Source organism: Oncorhynchus clarkii, chromosome 15, assembly GCF_045791955.1.
Source record: "Oncorhynchus clarkii lewisi isolate Uvic-CL-2024 chromosome 15, UVic_Ocla_1.0, whole genome shotgun sequence".
In the NCBI taxonomy this organism is placed as follows: Eukaryota; Metazoa; Chordata; class Actinopteri; order Salmoniformes; family Salmonidae; genus Oncorhynchus; species Oncorhynchus clarkii.
In genome coordinates, this window is record NC_092161.1 from 8595157 (window position 1) to 8621876 (window position 26720).

Below are 26720 nucleotides of genomic sequence, written 5' to 3' on the forward strand. Positions count from 1 at the left end.
TGTCTGAATGTCCTTCAGTGACCCAGCCAGAGCCCGGACTTGAACCCGATCTAACATCTTGGTAGAGACTTGAAAATACCTGTGCAGCGATGCTCCCCTTCCAACCTGACAGAGCTTGAGAGGATCTGCAGAGAAGAATGGGAGAAACTCCCCAAAAACAAGTGTGGCAAGCTTGTGGTGTCATACCCAAGAAGACTCAAGGCTGTAATCGCTGCCAAAGGTGCTTCAACAAAGCACTAAGTAAAGGGTCTGAATACTTAGTGTGTTAATGTCATATTTCAGTTTTTATATTTTATTAATGTGCAAAAATTTCAGAAAACCTGTTTAGGTTGTATAACTATTGGGTATTGGGTGTAGATTGATGACGGGAAAAAATTATTTAATCCTTTTTTAGAACAAACCTGTAAGGTAACACAATGTGGAAAAAGTCAAAGGGTATGAATACTTACAGAATGCACAGTATATACAGTACCAGTCGAAAGTCTGGACACACCTATTCATTCAAGGGTTTTACTTTATTTTTACTATTTTCTACCTTGTAGAATACTCTATAATGTCTTTAGTACTGTATACTGTCTGTAATACTGTATACTGTCTGTAATACTGTGCACTGTCTGTAATACTCTATAATGTCTGTAGTACTGTATACTGTCTGTAATACTGAATAATGTCTGTTACTGTATACTGTCTGTAATACTGTATAGTGCCTGTAATACTGTATACTGTCTGTAATACTGTACACTGTCTGTAATACTGTATGCTGTCTGTAATACTGTATACTGTCTGTAATACTCACTTGTGTTCCTGGGATCCCCTGCTGACCTGGTGGTCCCGGCTCTCCTTGAGGTCCCTAAACAAAGAGACCATCAATCTGAGAAGGAGCAAAGAGCAGAGCACAGCAGACCGTATCTACAGTATGTCTGTCAGTCTACCTAGAAGATGGACGCTTCCACGATTTAAGGAGATGTTTAAGAGTACTAATGTAAGCTATGGCAGTGTCTACTCTCAGTGCTTTAGGGACTAAACAAAAATCCCCAAAACTTCTGGTTGATATAGTAGAGAAATAGTTGACATTGGACTGTACTGGGCCCGGTTTCCCCGATAGCAATGGAATTTATTCTTATGAGTGTTTCAACGATGCACATTTTCTACAACGGCCGTAGAAGTAACATGCGTTTCCCAAAACGCCATGCGGTCGTTGTGTACGTCATCGGAGTCGATACTGAAAGGATCGAAACGGAGCGCTGGTCTCAGATTTCTCCATTCAAATCTTTCTTTCTTTCATGATTTATTTCACAATACTGATAAAGAATCAGCTCCTAGAGAGATTTGTGTATTTTTTGTTGTTGTTGATGTTTATTGTCACATACACCACGATACAGTGGCATGAAAAACTATGTGAACCCTTTGGAACTACCTGGATATCTGCATACATTGGTCATAACATTTTATTTGATGTTCATCTAGCTCACGACAAAAGACAAACACAGTTTTCTTAATTAAACTAATAACACACAAACAAATATACATTATCATGTCTTAATTGAACACACCGTGTAAACATTCATAGTGCAGGGTGGGAAAAGTATGTGAACCCTTGGATTTAATAACTGGTTGACCCTCCTTCGGCAGCAATAACCTCAACCAAATGTTTTCCGTAGTTGCGGATCAGACCTGCACAACGGTTAGGAGGAATTTTGGACCATTCCTCTTCACAAAACTTATTTTTTTCAGCAATATTCTTGGGATGTCTGGAGTGAACTGCTCTCTTGAGGTCATGCCACAGCATCTCAATCGGGTTGAGGTCAGAACTCTCAATGGGCCACTCCAACAGGCGTATTTTCTTCTGTTGAAGCCATTCTGTTGTTGATTTACTTCTGTGTTCTGGTTCGCTGTCCTGTTGCATCCCTTCAACTTCTGTTGAGCTTCAATTGGCGGACAGATGGTTGGTGTGCTATGGCCTTTTCTTCTACACACATAGTGTTGTTTGTTCCTTCCAAACAACTCAACAGTAGTTTCATCTGTCCACAGAATATTTTGCCAGTAGCGCTGTGGAACATCCAAGTGCACTTTTGCAAACTTCAGATTCAAATTCAGGTTTTTTGGACAGCAGTGGCTTCTTCGGTGGTGTCCTCCCATGAACATCATTCTTGTTTAGTGTTTTACGTATCGTAGACTTGTCAACAGAGATGTTAGCATGTTCCAGAGATCTCTGTAAGTCTTTAGCTGACACTCTAGGATTCTTCTTAACCTCACCTAGCATTCTGCACTGTGCTCTTGCAGTCATCTTTGCAGGACAGCCACTCCTAGGGAGAGTAGCAACAGTGCTGAACTTTCTCCATTTATGGACAATTTGTCTTACTGTGGACTGATGAACATCAAGGCTTTTAGTGATACCTTTGTAACCCTTTCCAGCTTTATGCAAGTCAACAATTCTTAATCTTAGTTCTTCTGAGATCTCTTTTGTTCAAGGCATGGTTCACATCAGGCAATGATTCTTGTGAAAAGCAAACTCAAATTTTGTGTGTTTTTTATAGGGCAGGGCGGCTCTAACCAACATCTCCAATCTCGTCTCATTGATTGGGCTCCAGGTTAACTGACTCCTGACTCCAATTAGCTTTTGGAGAAGTCATTAGCCTAGGGGTTCACATAATTTTTCCAACCTACACTGTGAATGTTTAAATTATGTATTCAATATAGACAAGAAACATACAATAATGTGTTTGTTATTAGTTTAAGCACACTGTGTTTACCTATTGTTGTGACATAGATTAAGATCAGATTTAATTTGATTACCAATTTATGCAGAAATCCAGGTAATTCCAAAGGCTTCACATACTTTTTCTTGCCACTGTATATATAAAAGCATGTGGACACCACTTCAAATTAGTGGATTCGGCTATTTCAGCCACACCCGTTCCTGACAGGTGTATAAAATCGAGCACACCGCCATGCAATCTCCATAGACAAACATTGGCAGTAGAATGGCCTTACTGAAGAGCTCAGTGACTTTCAACGTGGCACCGTCAATGATTGCCACCTTGCCAACAAGCCAATTTGTCAAATTTCTGCCCTGCTAGACCTTCCCCAGTCAACTGTATGTTCTGTTATTGTGAAGTGGCAAAGTCTAGGAGCAACAACGGCTCAGCTGTGAAATGGTAGGCCACACAAGCTCATAGAATGGGTCAACCGTGAGCTGAAGCGTGTAGAGCGTAAAAATGATCTGTCCTCGTTTGCAACACTCACTACCGAATTCCAAAATGCGTCTGGAAGCAACGTCAGCACAAATTCAGAGACAACACAAAGATTCCTTGATGTCCTTCCAGATTCCCTCTGTCTACCCAAGGACGCCAGAGGACAAAAATCAGTTAACCACCTAACTGAGGAACTCAATTTAACCTTGCGCAATACCCTAGATGCAGTTGCACCCCTAAAAATTACAAACATTTCTCATAAGAAACTAGCTCCCTGGTACACAGAAAATACCCGAGCTCTGAAGCAAGCTTCCAGAAAATTGGAACGGAAATGGCGCCACACCAAACTGGAAGTCTACCGACTAGCTTGGAAAGACAGTACTGTGCAGTACCGAAGAGCCCTTACTGCTGCTCGATCATCCTATTTTTCTAACTTAATTGATGAAAATAAGAACAATCCGAAATTCCTTTTTGATACTGTCGCAAAGCTAACTAAAAAGCAGCATTCCCCAAGAGAGGATGACTTTCACTTTAGCAGTGATAAATTAATAAACTTCTTTGAGGAAAAGATTATGATTATTAGAAAGCAAATTACGGACTCCTCTTTAAATCTGCGTATTCCTTCAAAGCTCGGTTGTCCTGAGTCTGCACAACTCTGCCAGGACCTAGGATCAAGAGAGACGCTCAAGTGTTTTAGTACTATATTTCTTGACACAATGATGAAAATAATCATGGCCTCTAAACCTTCAAGCTGCATACTGGACCCTATTCCAACTAAACTACTGAAAGAGCTGCTTCCTGTGCTTGGCCCTCCTATGTTGAACATAATAAACGGCTCTCTATCCACCGGATGTGTACCAAACTCACTAAAAGTGGCAGTAATAAAGCCTCTCTTGAAAAAGCCAAACCTTGACCCAGAAAATATAAAAAACTATCGGCCTATATCGAATCTTCCATTCCTCTCAAAAATTTTAGAAAAGGCTGTTGCGCAGCATCTCACTGCCTTCCTGAAGACAAACAATGTATACGAAATGCTCCAGTCTGGTTTTAGACCACATCATAGCACTGAGACGGCACTTGTGAAGGTGGTAAATTACATTTTAATGGCATCGGACCGAGGCTCTGCATCTGTCCTCGTGCTCCTAGACCTTAGTGCTGCTTTTGATACCATCGATCATCACATTCTTTTGGAGAGATTGGAAACCCAAATTGGTCTACACGGACAAGTTCTGGCCTGGTTTAGATCTTATTTGTCGGAAAGATATCAGTTTGTCTCTGTGAATGGTTTGTCCTCTGACAAATCAACTGTAAATGTCGGTGTTCCTCAAGGTTCCGTTTTAAGACCACTATTGTTTTCACTATATATTTTACCTCTTGGGGATGTTATTCGAAAACATAATGTTAACTTTCACTGCTATGCGGATGACACACAGCTGTACATTTCAGTGAAACATGGTGAAGCCCCAAAATTGCCCTTGCTAGAAGCATGTGTTTCAGACATAAGGAAGTGGATGGCTGCAAACTTTCTACTTTTAAACTCGGACAAAACAGAGATGCTTGTTCTAGGTCCCAAGAAACAAAGAGATCTTCTGTTGAATCTGACAATTAATCTTAATGGTTGTACAGTCGTCTCAAATAAAACTGTGAAGGACCTCAGCGTTACTCTGGACCCTGATCTCTCTTTTGAAGAACATATCAAGACCATTTCAAGGACAGCTTTTTTCCATCTACGTAACATTGCAAAAATCAGAAACTTTCTGTCCAAAAATGATGCAGAAAAATGAATCCATGCTTTTGTCACTTCTAGTTTAGACTACTGCAATGCTCTACTTTCCGGCTACCCGGATAAAGCACTAAATAAACTTCAGTTAGTGCTATATACGGCTGCTAGAATCCTGACTAGAACCAAAAAATGTGATCATATTACTCCAGTGCTAGCCTCTCTACACTGGCTTCCTGTCAAAGCAAGGGCTGATTTCAAGGTTTTACTGCTAACCTACAAAGCATTACATGGGCTTGCTCCTACCTATCTCTCTGATTTGGTCCTGCCGTACATACCTACACGTACGCTACGGTCACAAGACGCAGGCCTCCTAATTGTCCCTAGAATTTCTAAGCAAACAGCTGGAGGCAGGGATTTCTCGTATAGAGCTCCATTTTTATGGAACGGTCTGCCTACCCATGTCAGAGACGCAAACTCGGTCTCAACCTTTAAGTCTTTACTGAAGACTCATCTCTTCAGTGGGTCATATGATTGAGTGTAGTCTGGCCCAGGAGTGGGAAGGTGAACGGAAAGGCTCTGGAGCAAGGAACCGCCCTTGCTGTCTCTGCCTGGCCGGTTCCCCTCTTTCCACTGGGATTCTCTGCCTCTAACCCTATTACAGGGGCTGAGTCACTGGCTTACTGGGGCTCTCTCATGCCGTCCCTGGAGGGGGTGCGTCACCTGAGTGGGTTGATTCACTGATGTGGTCATCCTGTCTGGGCTGGCACCCCCCCCCCTCTGGGTTGTGCCGTGGCAGAGGTCTTTGTGGGCTATACTCAGCCTTGTCTCAGGATGGTAAGTTGGTGGTTGAAGATATCCCTCTAGTGGTGTGGGGGCTGTGCTTTGGAAAAGTGGGTGGGGTTATATCCTTCCTGTTTTGCCCTGTCCGGGGGTGTCCTCGGAGGGGGCCACAGTGTCTCCTGACCCCTCCTGTCTCAGCCTCCAGTATTTATGCTGCAGTAGTTTATGTGTCGGGGGGGCTAGGGTCAGTTTGTTATATCTGGAGTACTTCTCCTGTCCTATTCGGTGTCCTGTGTGAATCTAAGTGTGCGTTCTCTAATTCTCTCCTTCTCTCTTTCTTTCTCTCTCTCGGAGGACCTGAGCCCTAAGACCATGCCCCAGGACTACCTGACATGATGATTCCTTGCTGTCCCCAGTCCACCTGACCGTGCTGCTGCTCCAGTTTCAACTGTTCTGCCTTATTATTATTCGACCATGCTGGTCATTTATGAACATTTGAACATCTTGGCCATGTTCTGTTATAATCTCCACCCGGCACAGCCAGAAGAGGACTGGCCACCCCACATAGCCTGGTTCCTCTCTAGGTTTCTTCCTAGGTTTTGGCCTTTCTAGGTAGTTTTTCCTAGCCACCGTGCTTCTACACCTGCATTGCTTGCTGTTTGGGGTTTTAGGCTGGGTTTCTGTACAGCACTTTGAGATATCAGCTGATGTACGAAGGGCTATATAAATACATTTGATTTGATTTGAATAACTGTTCGTCGAGCGCTTTCTCGGAATGGGTTTCCATGGCGGAGCAGCCGCACACAAGCCTTAGATCACCATGCGCATTGCCAAGCGTTGGCTGGAGTGGTGTAAAGCTCACTGTCATTGGACTCTGGAGCAGTGGAAATGTGTTCTCTTGAGTAATGAATCACGCTTCACCATCTGGCAGTCCAACGGACGAATCTGGGTTGGGTGGATGCCAGGAGAATGCTACCTGCCCGGATGCATAATGCCAACTGTAAAGTTTGGTGGGGAATAATGGGCTGTTTTTCATGGTTCAGGCTAGTCCCCTTAGTTCCAGTGAAGGGAAATCTGAACTCTACTGCATACAATGACATTCTATGCAGACGATTTCATGCTTACATGTTTGTGACAACAGTTTGGGGAAGGCCCTTTCCTGCTTCAGCATTACAATGCTCCCGTGCACAAAGCGAGGTCCATATAGAAATGGTTTTTCGAGATCCGTGGGGAAGAACTTGACTGGCCTGCATTGAGCCCTGACCTCAACCCCATTGAACATCTTTGGGATGAATTGGAACGCCGACTTCGAGCCAGGCCTAATCGCCCGACCTCACTAATGCTCTTGTGGCTGAATGGAAGCAAGTCCCTGCAAAAATTTTCCAACATGTAGTGGAAAGCCTTCCGAGAAGAGTGGAGGCTGTTATAGTAGCAAAGGGGGAACCAACTCCATATTAACGCCCATAATTTTGGAATGAGATGTTTGACTAGCAGGTGTCCACATACTTTACTACCTACAGCTGCAAATGTTGAGCTGGCTTATTGGCTTAGCCTACCCAATAGAAATTCACTAAAATCACTTTGGCACATCGTTGCTCACATTTTAGGCTAAACATAACGAAATGTATTGAGACAAATTATAGACAGTAGCCTGCAAGTAGCAAAATAGAACTCAATTGATTGAACATGAAATGTATTTCAATATGATTGAAATGGGCCTATAGCCTACTGTTTATATTTTAATGCAGTCATCTCGGTTTTTCATTTCAAGCTTATTTTTCGTATGTTGCTTGTTTGTATCAATTGCAAAGACATTGACAACTATGTATTTGTAGTCCGCTTTGTTCTGAGGTTATCAGCGGGTCAACAGAGAGACGGATAAACCACGCGATTCTGTGTTTAGCAGAGATCTTTTATGTATAAAGTAATGCCGGCAGGGCAAAAACAGCATCTATCGACGCACTGAGCTGTTCTAAGAGTTGTCTGAGGCAGGCATTAGATTCCAAGCGTCTTCAAGTGCAATGTTAATAACGATGGTTTTGGGGAAACATCTCTGAGATTTAACGACGCTCCTACGAAGGTTCTAACGATGAACTTAGCCTTAAGATGCTTTTGGGAAACTGGAGCCCTGGGCTGTACTGTTGCTAGGATACTGAGCTGAATAATGAACATGTTCTCCCCGTGTACAATATTAATATACACTGAGTGTACAAAACATTAAGAACACCTGATGAATGCAGGAGAAAGCTATGATCCCTTATTGATGTCACTTGTTAAATCCACTTCAATCAGTGTAGATGAAGGGGAGGATTTTTATGCCCCGAGACAACTGAGACATGGATTGTGTATGTGTGCCGTGCTGTGTGTGAATGGGCAAGACAAAATATTGAAGTGCCTTGAACGATGTATGGTAGTAGGTTTGTGTCAAGAACTGCAACGCTGCTGTGTTGTTGTTTTTTACGCTCCTGTGTGTATCAAGAATGGTCCACCACCCAAGGACATCCAGCCAACCTGACACTACTTCCTCCTAAACACTGATCTAGGACCAGATTACCTTTCCCAGAGCCTTAATTAAACCATTAGAAGGGCAGCTTGTAAAACCGACCTTAGGGGCAATATCACCCTACTCTGAGTTGCTACAGGGAGAGGCCCCAGTGAGCGGCCACTTTGGAACACAGGGAGGGGTCACAGCCTGACCGAAAGATGGTGGATAAATAAGATAGTTTACTCAGGTTTATCATTGAAAAATATTTAAGCTCACTGTTCGTCCACTAGGGTAGCCTAGTGGTTAGAACGTTGGACTAGTAACCAGAAGGTTGCAAGTTCAAACCCCCGAGCTGACAAAGTACAAATCTGTTGTTCTGCCCCTGAACAGGCAGCTGTTCCTGTTAACTGTTCCTAGACCAGTTAACCCACTGTTCCTAGGCCGTCATTGAAAAAAATAATTTGTTCTTAAAACAATTGTGCTCATGGTTCTTCCATAATACCTGGCATGCTCATGGTTCCTCCATAATAGCTAGCATGCTCATGGTTCCTCCATAATACCTGGCATGCTCATGGTTCCTCCATAATAGCTAGCATGCTCATGGTTCCTCCATAATAGCTAGCATGCTCATGGTTCCTCCATAATACCTGGCATGCTCATGGTTCCTCCATAATACCTGGCATGCTCATGGTTCCTCCATAATACCTGGCATGCTCATGGTTCCTCCATAATAGCTAGCATGCTCATGGTTCCTCCATAATAGCTAGCATGCTCCTCCATAATACCTGGCATGCTCATGGTTCCTCCATAATACCTGGCATGCTCATGGTTCCTCCATAATACCTGGCATGTTCATGGTTCCTCCAGAATACCTGGCATGCTCACCAACTGGCTCTGGTCTACTACTCCCGTTTTCCCCAGTGGCCCCAACACGATCAGAGAAAAATAGGGAGTGGGTTGTCTCACTTTCTCTACCGTCTCTGGCCTGACCTACAGCGTAAATGATGTCACTCCTCCTAGAGCTTACAAGCACACAGGTTGACCTTTCACCTCCAGAACTGAACCTGTCCTAAACACTAATAACCTGTGGTAGACTACCCTCCTCTCTGGAGACAGAGTCTTGGTAATGTAGACTACCCTCCTCTCTGGAGACAAATAGAGTCTTGGTAAGGTAGACTACCCTCCTCTCTGGAGACAAATAGAGTCTTGGTAAGGTAGACTACCCTCCTCTCTGGAGACAAATAGTGTCTTGGTAAGGTAGACTACCCTCCTCTCTGGAGACAAATAGAGTCTTGGTAAGGTAGACTACCCTCCTCTCTGGAGACAAATAGAGTCTTGGAAAGGTAGACTACCCTCCTCTCTGAAGACATAGTCTTGGTCAGGTAGACTACCCTCCTCTCTGGAGACAAATAGAGTCTTGGTAATGTAGACTACCCTCCTCTCTGGAGACAAATATAGTCTTGGTAATGTAGACTACCCTCCTCTCTGGAGACAGACTCTTGGTAAGGTAGACTACCCTCCTCTCTGGAGACAAATAGAGTCTTGGTAAGGTAGACTACCCTCCTCTCTGGAGACAGAGTCTTGGTAACGTAGACTACCCTCCTCTCTGGAGACAGACTCTTGGTAAGGTAGACTACCCTCCTCTCTGGAGACAGAGTCTTGGTAAGGTAGACTACCCTCCTCTCTGGAGACAAATAGAGTCTTGATAAGGTAGACTACCCTCCTCTCTGAAGACAGAGTCATGGTAAGGTAGACTACCCTCCTCTCTGGAGACAGTCTTGGTAAGTCTTATACTAACACTATAAAACAGTTCTGGTCAAAGTGAGTGTTTTGGATGGTGTATCTGTGTAAGATAACATTATAACAGTATTCATACCATGTTTCCTTTGGGACCGTGAGGACCGTCCACTCCAGCCACACCCTGTGGAAACACAACTAGTCAGATGGGTAGGAATGAATTATTGATGTTTGGCTATATGATACAGGAGATACCATAGTGATATATATGATACAGGAGATACCATAGTGATATATATGATGCAGGAGATCCATAGTGATATATATGATGCAGGAGATCCATAGTGATATATATGATACAGGAGATACCATGGTGATATATATGATACAGGAGATACCATAGTGATATATATGATACAGGAGATAGCATAGTGATATATGATACAGGAGATACCATAGTGATGAATAATTCACTTGACCCCCCCCCAGCTCTAATTATACTTTATTGAGGGAAAAGTACTGACTATCCCTGTGATATGTGGATGTCTCACCTAGATATCTGTAGATGAATGTACTGACTATGACTGGTCCACCTAGCTATCTGTAGATGAATGTACTGACTCTGACTGGTCCACCTAGCTATCTGGAGGTGAATGTACTGAATATGACTGGTCCACCTAGCTATCTGTAGATGAATGTGCTGACTATGACTGGTCCACCTAGATATCTGTAGATGAATGTACTGACTATGACTGCTCCACCTAGCTATCTGGAGATGAATGTACTGACTATGACTGGTCCACCTAGCTATCTGAAGATGAATGTACTGACTATGACTGGTCCACCTAGCTATCTGAAGATGAATGTACTGACTATGACTGGTCCACCTAGCTATCTGAAGATGAATGTACTGACTATGACTGGTCCACCTAGCTATCTGTAGACGAATGTACTGACTATGACTGCTCCACCTAGCTATCTGGAGATGAATGTACTGACTATGACTGGTCCACCTAGCTATCTGAAGATGAATGTGCTGACTATGACTGCTCCACCTAGCTATCTGTAGACGAATGTACTGACTATGACTGGTCCACCTAGCTATCTGAAGATGAATGTACTGACTATGACTGGTCCACCTAGCTATCTGAAGATGAATGTACTGACTATGACTGCTCCACCTAGCTATCTGTAGATGAATGTACTGACTATGACTGGTCCACCTAGCTATCTGAAGATGAATGTACTGACTATGACTGGTCCACCTAGCTATCTGAAGATGAATGTACTGACTATGACTGGTCCACCTAGCTATCTGGAGATGAATGTACTGACTATGACTGGTCCACCTAGCTATCTGTAGATGAATGTACTGACTATGACTGGTCCACCTAGCTATCTGAAGATGAATGTACTGACTATGACTGGTCCACCTAGCTATCTGTAGATGAATGTACTACGTACAGGCTGTCCAGTGGGCCCAGGTGGACCGTTTGGCCCAAGCACACCTCTAGGACCCTGAACAGAGAGAGAGAGAGAGAGAGAGAGAGAGAATCAGAGAGAGAGAGAATCAGAGAGAGAGAGAGAGAGAGAGAGAGAGAATCAGAGAGAGAGAGAGAGAGAGAGAGAGAGAGAGAGAGAGAGAGAGAGAATCAGAGAGGGAGAGAGAGAGAGAGAGAGAGAGAGAATCAGAGAGAGAGAGAAGAGGAAAATGGGTAAAAGCATGAAGAACAGTTGACAGGATCACAGAAAACAATGATTGATCTGTAGAACAAAAGCCCAGTTTAAAAATGCTTCCCCCTTGTGGACTAACATGAATAATACATGAAATGCATAGTTCAAAAATTACAAAATGACAGTTTCCTTACTCTGTAAGCAGTCTATGGACAAGGTAGGACAGCAATCTATGCATTGGTTTAGTTTCTCTGGCATTGTTTCCATGCCGTTTCCAATGCTAACGTTTTAGCATTTGTGGAACAAATCCAATTCAAGTCATGGTTTGCAAAAATCTCTGAAGCTGGAGACTCATATCTCCCTCACTAACTTTAAGCACCAGCTGTTAGAGCAGCTCACAGATCACTGTACCTGTACGTATCCCATCTGTAAATAGCCCATCCAACTACCTCATCCCCATACTGTGTTTATTTATATATCTTTCTCCTTTCCACCCCAGTATCTCTACTTGCACACTCATCTTCAGCACATCAATCACTTCAGTGTTTAATTGGTATATTGTAATTATTTCGCCACTATGGCCTATTTATTGCCTTAACTCCCTTATCCTACTTCATTTAACACTGTAAATGTAATGTAAATATACTTTTCTATTGTGTTATTGACTGTACGTTTGTTTATTCCATGTGTAACTCTGTGTTGTTGTTTGTGTCACACTGCTTTGCTTTATCTTGGCCAGGTCTCAGTTGAAAATGAGAACTAGTTCTCAACTGGCCTACCTGGTTAAATAAAGGTGATCTGGCCTCCCTGGTTAAATAAAGGTGATCTGGTCTACCTGGTTAAATAAAGGTGATCTGGCCTCCCTGGTTAAATAAAGGTGATCTGGTCTACCTGGTTAAATAAAGGTGATCTGGTCTACCTGGTTAAATAAAGGTGATCTGGTCTACCTGGTTAAATAAAGGTGATCTGGTCTACCTGGTTAAATAAAGGTGATCTGGTCTACCTGGTTAAATAAAGGTGATCTGGTCTACCTGGTTAAATAAAGGTGATCTGGTCTACCTGGTTAAATAAAGGTGATCTGGCCTACCTGGTTAAATAAAGGTGATCTGGCCTACCTGGTTAAATAAAGGTGATCTGGCCTACCCGGTTAAACAAAGGTTAAATAAAAAAATAAAACAATGGTACCAATATTACCATTTTCCACGCCTGTGCAAATCATCTGAAAGTAGTTCAAATTGTGAAGCTCAACAAAGTCACGTATAGATAACTTGACACGACGGCACCACAAATGCAAATATCGGTACCACAACTTGAATGGGATTGGTGCCACAAACGCTAAACCAAAACGTTGATCAAATCAAATCAAATTGTATTTGTCACATTCGCCGAAACATGTGAAATGCTTACTTACTTTCAAGCCCTTAACCAACAATGTAGTTTTACAGAGTCAATGTGGAGGCTATATACAGGGGGGTACCGGTACAGAGTCAATGTGGAGGCTATATACAAGGGGGTACCGGTACAGAGTCAATGTGGAGACTATATACAGGGGGTGTCGGTACAGAGTCAATGTGGAGACTATATACAGGGGGGTGTCGGTACAGAGTCAATGTGGAGACTATATACAAAGGGGTACCGGTACAGAGTCAATGTGGAGACTATATACAGGGGGTACCGGTACAGAGTCAATGTGGAGGCTATATACAGGGGGTACCGGTACAGAGTCAATGTGGAGACTATATACAGGGGGTACTGGTAGAGAGTCAATGTGGAGGCTATATACAGGGGGTACCGGTACAGAGTCAATGTGGAGGCTATATACAGGGGGTACTGGTAGAGAGTCAATGTGAAGGCTATATACAGGGGGGTGTCGGTACAGAGTCAATGTGGAGGCTATATACAAGGGGGTACCGGTACAGAGTCAATGTGGAGGCTATATACAGGTGGTACCGGTACAGAGTCAATGTGAAGGCTATATACAGGGGGTACCGGTACAGAGTCAATGTGGAGGCTATATACAGGGGGTACCGGTACAGAGTCAATGTGGAGACTATATACAGGTGGTACCGGTACAGAGTCAATGTGGAGGCTATATACAGGGTGTACCGGTACAGAGTCAATGTGGAGGCTATATACAGGGGGTACCGGTACAGAGTCAATGTGAAGGCTATATACAGGGGGTACCGGTACAGAGTCAATGTGGAGGCTATATACAGGGGGTACCGGTACAGAGTCAATGTGAAGGCTATATACAGGGGGTACCGGTACAGAGTCAATGTGGAGGCTATATACAGGGGTACCGGTACAGAGTCAATGTGGAGGCTATATACAGGGGGTACCGGTACAGAGTCTATGTGGAGGCTATATACAGGGGGTACCGGTAGAGAGGCAATGTGCGGGGGCACCGGTTAGTTGAGGTAATTGAGGTAACATATACACGTGAGTCGATTTATTAAAGTGACTTGTGCATCGATAATGACAGAGAGTAGCAGCAGCGTAGAAGGGGGAGGAGAGGGGCAATGCAATTAGTCTGGGAGGCCATTTGATTAGCTGTTCAGGAGTCTTATGGCTTGGGGGGGGGGGGGGGGGGTGAATCTTTTTAGAAGCGTCTTGGACCTAGACTTGGCACTTCGGTACCGTTGGCCACCCAAGTCATAGACTGTTCTCTCTGCTTCCACACGGCAAGCGGTACCGGAGCGCCAAGTCTAGGTCCAAGAGGATTCTAAACAGATTCAACCCCCCCCCAAACCATAAGACTCCTGAACAACTAATCAAATGGCTACCCAGACTATTTTCAATTACTGTCATACCTTGTCCAAAGACTGCTTATAAGGGTAGAGAAAGCTTAAATGTAATTTGGTCGTGTGGGTAAGACTAGCCCTTTAACTAGCTGATACAGAAGTAGACGTGTTGTCAACCCAGGGAGATAGTATGTTATGAATACTTGTATTACTCCAAAGATGTTATGAAGTTTAAACTGATACTACTTGATAAATAGTTTAGGGTCCTGTTCATCAAACCTAACAGCGATTCAGTGGACACTCTCTTACGCTCTCTCCAGCCAATCCCCTTGGCCCGATCTCTCCATCCTCGCCCTGCACAGAGAAGAACTGTCAGTTTACAGCAGTAAAAATGGATGGATAGAAATGGGAGTTGTATGGAAGAATGATGAGGGAAGGGATGGTGGGATACTCACTCTTTGTCCGTCCTCTCCAGGGGCTCCAGGAGGTCCAATTGATCCGGTCTCCCCCTGTAGAGAGAGAGAGAGAGAGAGAGAGAGAGATAGAGAGAGAGAAGGAGAGAGAGAGAGAGAGAAGGGGCAGAGAGGGAGAGAGAGAGAGAGAGAGAGAGAGAGAATGAGAGAGAGAGAGAAGGGGCAGAGAGGGAGAGAGAGGGAGAGAGAGAAGGGGCAGAGAGGGAGAGAGAGAGAAGGGGCAGAGAGGGAGAGAGAGAGAGAGAGAGAGAGAGAGAGAGAGAAAGAGAAAGAGAGAGAGAAGGGGCAGAGAGGGAGAGAGAGGGAGTAAGAGAAGGGTCAGAGAGATGGAGAGAGAGAGAAGGGGCAGAGAGGGAGCGAGAGGGAGCGAGAGAGAGAGAGAGAGAGAGAGGGAGAAAGAGAAAGAGAGAGAGAAGGGGCAGAGAGGGAGAGAGAGGGAGAGAGAGAGAGAGAGAGAGAGAGAGAGAGAGAGAGAGAGAGAGAGAGACAGAGACAGAGACAGAGACAGAGACAGAGAGATGTGTGTTACTGTCACATAGAGGACTGGGCGAGGCCAGCTGTGTAGTTACAGACTCTTACAGCAGGATGACTGGCTGGCTGGCTGATTTGCTGGCTGGCTGGCTGACTGGCTGGCTGGCTGGCTGATTGGCTGGCTGGCTGGCTAACTCTGTTTTTACCTTGATGTTACCCAGGCAGAATAGGTAGCCAAACGACCAGGCTCTCCCTCTCTGCCCCTTCTCTCTCTCTACCCCTCCTATCTGTTTCTCCCTCTCCCTCTCTCTGCCCCTTCTCTCTGTTTCTCTCTCTCTCTACCTATTCTACCTGGTTCTCCCTCTCTCTGCCCTTCTCTCTCTCTGCAGCCTAAGCTCCTAATTTAGCCTGACAGGGTCTGGTGTGTCTCTTCTGAGGGTGTTTAAAGCAGATGGCACAGAAAAAGACTGGGACTGGAGCTTGTATCATGATCATGCTTTTCAACATGCTGCTTGGCTATACGTCTGGTGACAACTCTGTGGACGAGGTTGTTATCAGAGGATCAATTTGGCCACACTATTGGTCCAACTGTAAATCTGAACAAAAAAATGACTTTGCTCATTTATTTTTTAGATTACCACTTCAAAGCCATTCAAATGAGTTTTTACAATAATATTAGCTCCGCATTTCATTTCAGAATTAAAGACTTAGGTGATTGTATAATGTTGCACCCAAAGAAAATCACGAGATTAATCAGAACAACAAGCTTATGTAGCCAAAAGTGTCAGACATTTTATAAAAGTTGTGGCATTTTGTTTTTAGCCAATTTGGTCTTATCAAACGGGGCCAACAGTATTTCACCCATAAGCCTATAAACTTCCAAGTCCTGTTTCTCAGACCAACACTAGTCTATTGTTCAACAGGATAGATTTCTCCAGTATGGATCACCTGCCTCATTAAATCTGCCTGTAATTAACTTCAGATCCTCTGGAATGAGTGAGAATATTAGACAGAAAATACCAGTGTTTTGGGAACCTATTGCAGGCCTGATTAGGACTCATATTCTCTCTCTTTCACCCTTAGAGTCTAGGGGGTTGAGGGTTGAAGGGAACTTTAAATCAGACCCTTCATTTCAAAACTGGAGGTCATTGTTTTGTAGAGATTGAGAATATGTGACTTGTTTCAGGAAACTAGGCATATGTCACACTTCACAGGAGAGATGTTTAAACATCAACTATTTGTTTTTGCCTTCTGGGACATGTGAACTTTTATGTGCTTTAATTACAAACTGGTATGCAATCTGTAAATATGAATACTATTCTTAAATTAGGAGCCTAGTTGGTTTATCCATGGAAAAAGACAGCAACCTTCCCGCTAGCCATGATTGCTTGAGATTATGAGTGGACTGGACATGATGAGAGATGAGTTGGAATCGGTCTGCCATGATTGGTTGAGATTATGAGTGGACTGGACATGTCGAGAGATGAGTTGGAATAGGTCTGTAGCACACATCGGTCTATAACATGAGCTGGTCAGTATGTGTAGGTAATCCTTTCTAACACAGCTTTTTTTGAAAGATATCACGTAGTAGAACTGCAAAAGTGTTGCTCTCCACTTTCTGGAGGACCGAGTTTTGAAATGAGTGTTATTAGAGAATAATAGCTCAGGAGACTGAGACAATTCTGCCGTTTGATTGCAAATATGCAGAGGGAGTCGAAAAGAGAACACACAGAAGGCTATTGTAATAAATACCTGTCTCCGGATTACATCTTCAAACTAAGGGCAACCATGGCATCCGTGACAGAGAGGGGGAAGCATCCATCCATGTATATGGGTAAGAGAGTCTAGCTAGCTACATTTTCAAATAATACATGTTTCTAATGTTGTCAGAAAGTAATTTTCATTTCAAGCTAAAGCGTAATGTTAGTTATCTAGCTAACGTTAGCTGGCTGGCTGGCTAACTAATGTCACTTGTATGATCAGTGTAGTAATATTATTTGTATTTCAGAGCCATTTGCATTGCTATTTATAGACTGTTAGCTAGCTAGCTAACATTAAACCTGGTTGGTTAGCCACCTGCAGATTCATGCAGGGTAGTAAGGTTATGAGTTGGGGTTATGGTTAATTGTTTAGCTAGCTAGCTACATGTCTAAACAAAAGACTCCACTATCTATGCAAGTATGCAAGTAGCCATTTCAATAGAATGTTCATGATGTCACCGCGGCAACTGTCAATAGACGTAGCTGATAAATTCACTCTGGCCATCTACTTCGATTTCAGAGCACTCTCGTCTGAGTGTGCCAGAGTGCAGAATAACTGATGAACTTACTAACAATAAACACCCGTTGAATATGGCCGGTGTCAGTAAACGTTGGCAAAAAAAGCTTAATACATTGTTGCCAGCAGCATAGTTACAGTCACCAACACTCTGGATAAACATAAAAACAGCCTAACCAGCTCTTCTAAGGCAAGTAAAATGATCAGAGTGAGATGTTCTCTCATTTGAGTCTGGAAGTTGCTAGCAAGCTAGGTTACGTTAGCCAGATAGCTTGGGTGCTTGACTGCTGTTGTCAGAACATTCGGATCAACCCTACTCCTCCGCCAGAGCATCCAGTGTGCTCTCTTTATTAATGCTCCGAGAGTGAAACGCTCTGCGTTTACGAACAGACAATCTGACAACGCTCTGAGTTTATCAACCCCCAGAGCATACTCTGAGCACACTCTGGCACTCCAGACTGAATTTACCAAACACACCGTAGTATAAACCAGCATTTAGTCTTGAAATCTTTGGTTGTTTAGTACTGTACATGGCCTCACATGTGAATCCTTAAAGAGATGGGTGTGGCTAAGGCTTAAGAAGGTGTGAACGATGCTGAATGGGTGTAGACAACGAGGAGATCTTCAGTAGGTTTACCAAAACATTCAAGGGCCATTTTCTCAAAAGTGAGGTTACAAGTGTATCAAGTTTCAAAGCACAATTACTTTCCCATTGCTCCTCAACTGTAGTATATGATCTATCATTTTCTAGCTCTGAGTCTCTACTTTTATCCAACGTAAGTTTAAAAAATGTTCTACATAAGACCGAATCAAGCCGGTCGGTCACATGGAGTTCGCTGTTTGCTTCACCGGTCATTTCCTTGAAGGATAACGGATCTCAACCATTCATTTCAGAACAGCCTATGGCCTTCTCATTTAGGGAGCGGTACACATGCAGGTGCTTGATACGTTACTGTTGCTCACCCTGTGTCCTTTGTCACCAGGTAGGCCGGGCAGGCCATCGAAGCCTCCGTCTCCCTGTAGAGAAACACAATGTGACAATGACCACCGAGTCCCCAGGCTACACAGACATCATCGTGTATACGTTTACACCACACAGGTAGTGACCAACACAGAACAGTCACACGTAACAGACAGAGACATCATCGTGTATACGTTTACAACACAGAGGTAGTGACCAACACAGAACAGTCACAAGTAACAGACAGAGACATCGTGTATACGTTTACAACACAGAGGTAGTGACCAACACAGAACAGTCACACGTAACAGACAGAGACATCGTGTGGTTTTAATTCTCTGAGTAAAGTGACTAGTGGACAGAGACATCATGTACCTTAGACCCCGACTCTCCAGGCATTCCTCGGGCGCCAACTGCTCCACCACGACCCTGCGAGAGAGAGAGAGAGAGAGAGAGAGGGATATAGAGAGATAGAGGGAGAGGGAGAGAGGGAGAGAGAGAGGGAGAGGGCGAGGGGGAGAGGGAGAGGGGGAGAGAGGGAGAGGGAGAGAGGGAGAGAGAGAGGGAGAGGGAGAGGGGGAGAGGGAGAGGGAGAGAGAGAGAGAGAGGTTAAAAATGGAATCCTCAAGACCAATCAGGCAATGGCATCTATCTGGAAATGCAATTACAGCCAATCATGTCATCTACCTGGATCTACTGCCAGGTGGTACGTTTTGGGACTTTAAACTGGATTTTAGAACATTCAGGGAATTGTTTGTTAATGATAAACCGTTCAGATCGTACACTGCACCCACACTACACACTACACACACACTGCACCCACACTGCACACTACACACACACTGCACCCACACTACACACACACTACACACACACTACACACTACACACACACTACACACTACACACTGCACCCACACTACACACACACTACACACACACTACACACTACACACACACTACACTACACCCACACTACACTACACCCACACTACACACTATACACTACACCCACACTACACACACACACTACCCACACTATACACTACACACAAACACACTACACACACACACTGCACCCACACTGCACCCACACTACACACACACTACACACACACTACACACTACACCCACACTACACACTACACACTACACACTACACACTACACACACCCACACCACACTGCACACCCACACTACACACACACACTACACACACACTACACCCACACACACCCACACTACACACACACACACACTACACACTACACACTACACACTACACACTACACCCACACACACCCACACTACACACACACACTACACACTACACACTACACACTACACACTACACACACTACACACTATACACTACACACTACACACTATACACTACACACTACACACACTATACACTACACACACCACACACTACACACACTACACACTACACACACTATACACTACACACACCACACACTACACACTGCACCCACACTACACACACACACTACACACTACACACACACACACCACACTACACACTACACACTACACACTACACACTACACACTACACGCTACACACCACACACTACACACTACACACACTACACACTACACACTACACACACCACACTACACACTACACACTACACACTACACGCTACACGCTACACACCACACACTACACACACTACACACTACACACTACACACACCACACACTACACACACACACTACACACTACACACTACACACACACACCACACACTACACACTACACACACACCACAAACTACACACTACACACTACACACACACACACACCACACACTACACACTACACACACACACCCACACTACACACCCACACTACACACTACACACTACACACTACACACTACACACACACACACACTACACCCCCCCTCCCACACACTACACACACACACCCACACTACACACCCACACTACACACTACACACTACACACTACACACACACACACCACACACTACACACCACACACTACACACACACACACACTACACCCCCCCCCCCCACACACACACACACACACACTACACACACACTACACCCCCCCCCCACCCACACACACACACACACACCACACTACACACTACACACTACACACACACACACTACACCCCCCCCCCCTCCCACACACACACACTACACACTATACACTACACACACACTACACCCCCCCCCCCCACCCACACTACACACACACTACACACACACACTACACACTACACACACACTACACACTACACACTGCACCCACACTACACACACACTACACACTACACACACACTACACACTACACACTGCACCCACACTACACACACACTACACACACACTACACACACACTACACTACACCCACACTACACACTATACACTACACCCACACTACACACACACACTACCCACACTATACACTACACACAAACACACTACACACACACACTGCACCCACACTGCACCCACACTACACACACACTACACACACACTACACACTACACCCACACTACACACTACACACTACACACTACACACACCCACACCACACTGCACACCCACACTACACACACACACTACACACACACTACACCCACACACACCCACACTACACACACACACTACACACTACACACTACACACTACACGCTACACGCTACACACTACACACTACACACACTACACACTACACACTACACACACCACACACTACACACACACACTACACACTACACACTACACACACACACCACAAACTACACACTACACACTACACACACACACACCACACACTACACACTACACACACACACCCACACTACACACCCACACTACACACTACACACTACACACTACACACTACACACACACACACTACACCCCCCCTCCCACACACTACACACACACACCCACACTACACACCCACACTACACACTACACACTACACACTACACACTACACACTACACACACACACACCACACACTACACACCACACACTACACACACACACACACTACACCCCCCCCCCACACACACACACACACACACACACACACACCCCCCCCCCCCACACACACACACACACACCCCCCCCCCCCCCCCTCCCACACACACACACTACACACTATACACTACACACACACTACACCCCCCCCCCCCCACCCACCCACACACACACACACACACACACACCACACTACACACTACACACTACACACACACACACACACACTACACCCCCCCCTCCCACACACACACACACACTACACACTATACACTACACACACACACACACACTACCCCCCCCCCCCCCCCACGCCTACACCACACACACACACACACACTGGATGAGGCAGAGCTCACTCGGTCCACTTACCCTCTTACCAGAGTTGCCTATTTGTCCCGCAGACCCTTGGACTCCCCTGGAGCCCTGTGCAGGACACATAATGATGGCCAGATTATAGTCAGCTAGGGAACATAGGTAACTGTAGTGAGGTATAGGTAACTGTAGTTATAGGTAACTGTAGTGAGGTATAGGTAACTGTAGTTATAGGTAACTGTAGTGAGGTATAGGTAACTGTAGTGAGGTATTGGTAACTGTAGTTATAGGTAACTGTAGTTATAGGTAACTGTAGTGAGGTAGAGGTAACTGTAGTGAGGTATAGGTAACTGTAGTTATAGGTAACTGTAGTGAGATATAGGTAACTGTAGTTATAGGTAACTGTAGTGAGGTATAGGTAACTGTAGTTATAGGTAACTGTAGTGAGGTATAGGTAACTGTAGTGAGGTATTGGTAACTGTAGTTATAGGTAACTGTAGTTATAGGTAACTGTAGTGAGGTAGAGGTAACTGTAGTGAGGTATAGGTAACTGTAGTTATAGGTAACTGTAGTGAGATATAGGTAACTGTAGTTATAGGTAACTGTAGTGAGGTATAGGTAACTGTAGTGAGGTATAGGTAACTGTAGTGAGGTATAGGTAACTGTAGTTATAGGTAACTGTAGTGAGGTATAGGTAACTGTAGTTATAGGTAACTGTAGTGAGGTATAGGTAACTGTAGTTAGATACAGGTAACTGTAGTGAGGTATAGGTAACTGTAGTGAGGTATAGGTAACTGTAGTGAGATATAGGTAACTGTAGTTACAGGTAACTGTAGTGAGGTATAGGTAACTGTAGTTATAGGTAACTGTAGTGAGGTAGAGGTAACTGTAGTTATAGGTAACTGTAGTGAGGTATAGGTAACTGTAGTGAGGTATAGGTAACTGTAGTTATAGGTAACTGTAGTGAGGTATAGGTAACTGTAGTGAGGTATAGGTAACTGTAGTTAGATACAGGTAACTGTAGTGAGGTATAGGTAACTGTAGTGAGGTATAGGCAACTGTAGTGAGGTATAGGTAACTGTAGTTATAGGTAACTGTAGTGAGGTATAGGTAACTGTAGTGAGGTATAGGTAACTGTAGTTAGATACAGGTAACTGTAGTGAGGTATAGGTAACTGTAGTGAGGTATAGGTAACTGTAGTGAGATATAGGTAACTGTAGTTACAGGTAACTGTAGTGAGGTATAGGTAACTGCAGTGAGGTATAGGTAACTGTAGTGAGGTATAGGTAACTGTAGTGAGGTATAGGTAACTGTAGTGAGATATAGGTAACTGTAGTTACAGGTAACTGTAATGAGGTATAGGTAACTGCAGTGAGGTATAGGTAACTGTAGTGAGGTATAGGTAACTGCAGTGAGGTATAGGTAACTGTAGTTACAGGTAACTGTAGTTAGATACATGTAACTGTAGTGAGGTATAGGTAACTGTAGTTACAGGTAACTGTAGTTAGATACAGGTAACTGTAGTGAGATATAGGTAACTGTAGTTACAGGTAACTGTAGTGAGGTATAGGTAACTGTAGTGAGGTATAGGCAACTGTAGTGAGGTATAGGTATCTGTAGTTACAGGTAACTGTAGTTAGATATAGGTAACTGTAGTGAGGTATAGGTAACTGTAGTTAGATACAGGTAACTGTATTGAGATATAGGAAAAGTAACTGTCTAAGTTAAGTGCAGTATGATTATGAGTGGGTTTAGTAGTTTCCAGCTATGGGTTGAACCTCTCACCTGAGGACCAGGGTCTCCGGCATCACCTTTAAGTCCAGAAGAACCAGGAATACCCTGAGAGAAAGATGGACCAATGATAAGCATGGACACAAATCTTGTTAGTCCTATTGGCTCGATCATCACCGCTCAGCCAGAGAGGTGTCCTATTGGCTGGATCATAACACCACTCAGCCAGAGAGGTGTCCTATTGGCTGGATCATAACACCACTCAGCCAGAGAGATGTCCTATTGGCTGGATCATAACACCACTCAGCCAGAGAGATGTCCTATTGGCTGGAACAGAACACCACTCAGCCAGAGAGGTGTCCTATTGGTTGGATCATAACACCACTCAGCCAGAGAGGTGTCCTATTGGCTGGATCATAACACCATTCAGCCAGAGAGGTGTCCTATTGGCTGGATCAGAACACCACTCAGCCAGAGAGATGTCCTATTGGCTGGAATAGAACACCACTCAGCCAGAGAGATGTCCTATTGGCTGGATCAGAACACCACTCAGCCAGAGAGGAGTCCTATTGGCTGGAACAGAACACCCCTCAGCCAGAGAGGTGTCCTATTGGCTGGAACAGAACACCACTTAGCCAGAGAGGTGTCCTATTGGCTGGATCATAACACCACTCAGCCAGAGAGAAGTCCTATTGGCTGGAACAGAACACCACTCAGCCAAAGAGGTGTCCTATTGGCTGGATCATAACACCACTCAACCAGAGAGATGTCCTATTGGCTGGAACAGAACACCACTCAGCCAGTGAGAACTCCTTCAAGACTGTTGGAAAAGCATTCCTCAGGAAGCTGGTTGAGAGAATGCTAAGAGTGTGCAAAGCTGTCATCAAGGCAAATGGTGGCTACTTTGAACAATCTCAATATATAAAAAATATTTGATTTGTTTAACACTTTTTCGTTACTACATGATTCCATATGTGTTATTTCATAATGTTGATGTCTTCATTATTATTCTACAATGGAGAAAATAGTAAAAATTTAGTAGTGTAGATTCATTTAAAACTTAATTTCCCCATTGATTTACTCATCTCCTGTAGCTTGTTATTGCCAGTTGACTGCCACAATAAAGAGGTGTTAGGCGTGGCATTACAGACATAAAGACAAATAGATTTAGCAAACTTCTAACTTCAGAATCATAAAGTAGAACAAAGTGAATGGTTTTAATCTAGCTAGGTCTGCTAGTTAAACATACAAAAAACGATCTACCTGGCTAGCTAGGTAGCTAATTTATCCAGTTTGTCCTATTGACTTTGCATGTGCTTCGGTTGTGCAAGCTAACCAATTAGTATGCACTCAACCATGGATATTTTCATCAGTTAAACATGACAAACTGTATATATTAACGTATCATGATCATACTGTATATTGTAGTGAGAAAACATAAACTTAAGTCTAAAATTGTGGGGTTCAATTGCAGGGCTGGATAGACATTTTAGAGCATCTGAATCTAGACACTATTAGTGATTTAACAATAGACACTACTAGTGATTTATCAATACAGACACTATTAGTGATTTAACAATAGACACTACTAGTGATTTAACAATAGACACTATTAGTGATTTAACAATAGACACTACTAGTGATTTATCAATAGACACTATTAGTGATTTAGCAATAGACACTATTCGTGATTTAGCAATAGAATCTATTCGTGATTTATCAATACAGACACTATTAGTGTTTTATCAATACAGACACTATTAGTGTTTTAGCAATAGACACTATTAGTGATTTAGCAATAGACACTATTAGTGATTTAGCAATATACACTATTAGTGTTTTAGCAATAGACACTATTAGTGATTTAGCAATAGACACTATTAGTGATTTAGAAATACAGACACGATTAGTGATTTAGCAATAGACACTATTAGGGATTCAGCAATAGACACTACTAGTGATTTAGCAATAGACACTATTAGTGATTTAGCAATAGACACTATTCGTGATTTATCAATACAGACACTATTAGTGATTTAGCAATAGACACTATTAGTGATTTAGCAATAGACACTATTCGTGATTTAGCAATAGACACTATTCGTGATTTATCAATACAGACACTATTAGTGTTTTATCAATACAGACACTATTAGTGTTTTAGCAATAGACACTATTAGTGATTTAGCAATAGACACTATTAGTGATTTAGCAATACAGACACTATTAGTGTTTTATCAATACAGACACTATTAGTGTTTTAGCAATAGACACTATTAGTGTTTTAGCAATAGACACTATTAGTGATTTAGCAATAGACACTATTAGTGATTTAGCAATACAGACACTATTAGTGATTTAGCAATAGACACTACTAGTGATTAATCAATACAGACACTATTAGTGATTTAGCAATATACACTATTAGTGATTTAGCAATAGACACTACTAGTGATTTAGCAATAGACACTATTAGTGATTTAGCAATAGACACTATTAGTGATTTAGCAATAGACACTATTAGTGATTTAGCAATACAGACACAATTAGTGATTTAGCAATATAAACTACTAGTGATTTATCAATACAGACACTACTAGTGATTTACCAATAGACACTTTTAGTGATTTATCAATAGACACTATTAATGATTTAGCAATACAGACACTATTAGTGATTTAGCAATAGACACTACTAGTGATTTATCAATACAGACACTATTAGTGATTTAGCAATAGACACTATTAGTGATTTCGCAATAGACACTACTAGTGATTTAGCAATAGACACTATTAGTGATTTAGCAATAGACACAATTATTGATTTAGCAATTAAGACACTACTAGTGATTTAGCAATAGACACTACTAGTGATTTAGTAATAGACACTATTAGTGATTTAGCAATATACACTATTAGTGATTTAGCAATAGACACTATTAATGATTTAGCAATAGACACTATTAATGATTTAGCAATATACACTATTAGTGATTTATCAATACAGACACTATTAGTGATTTAGCAATAGACACTACTAGTGATTTAGCAATATACACTATTAGTGATTTATCAATACAGACACTATTAGTGATTTAGCAATAGA

The 26720-nt window shown here is 43.2% G+C and overlaps 1 protein-coding gene across 1 annotated transcript in view; it reads right to left on the reverse strand.

Moving 5' to 3' along the window:
- Positions 1 to 26720, reverse strand: part of LOC139366890 (collagen alpha-1(XI) chain-like) — a 166321-nt gene that overhangs the window by 101791 nt on the left and 37810 nt on the right. The window contains exons 15-23 of the mRNA XM_071104629.1: positions 23670 to 23723; positions 21942 to 21995; positions 18892 to 18945; positions 18519 to 18572; positions 14790 to 14843; positions 14644 to 14688; positions 11384 to 11437; positions 10059 to 10103; positions 797 to 850 (exon numbers count right to left, since the gene is read on the reverse strand). Of these exons, the coding sequence (XP_070960730.1) occupies positions 797 to 850; positions 10059 to 10103; positions 11384 to 11437; positions 14644 to 14688; positions 14790 to 14843; positions 18519 to 18572; positions 18892 to 18945; positions 21942 to 21995; positions 23670 to 23723 (468 nt within the window). The remainder of the gene's footprint in view (positions 1 to 796; positions 851 to 10058; positions 10104 to 11383; positions 11438 to 14643; positions 14689 to 14789; positions 14844 to 18518; positions 18573 to 18891; positions 18946 to 21941; positions 21996 to 23669; positions 23724 to 26720) is intronic.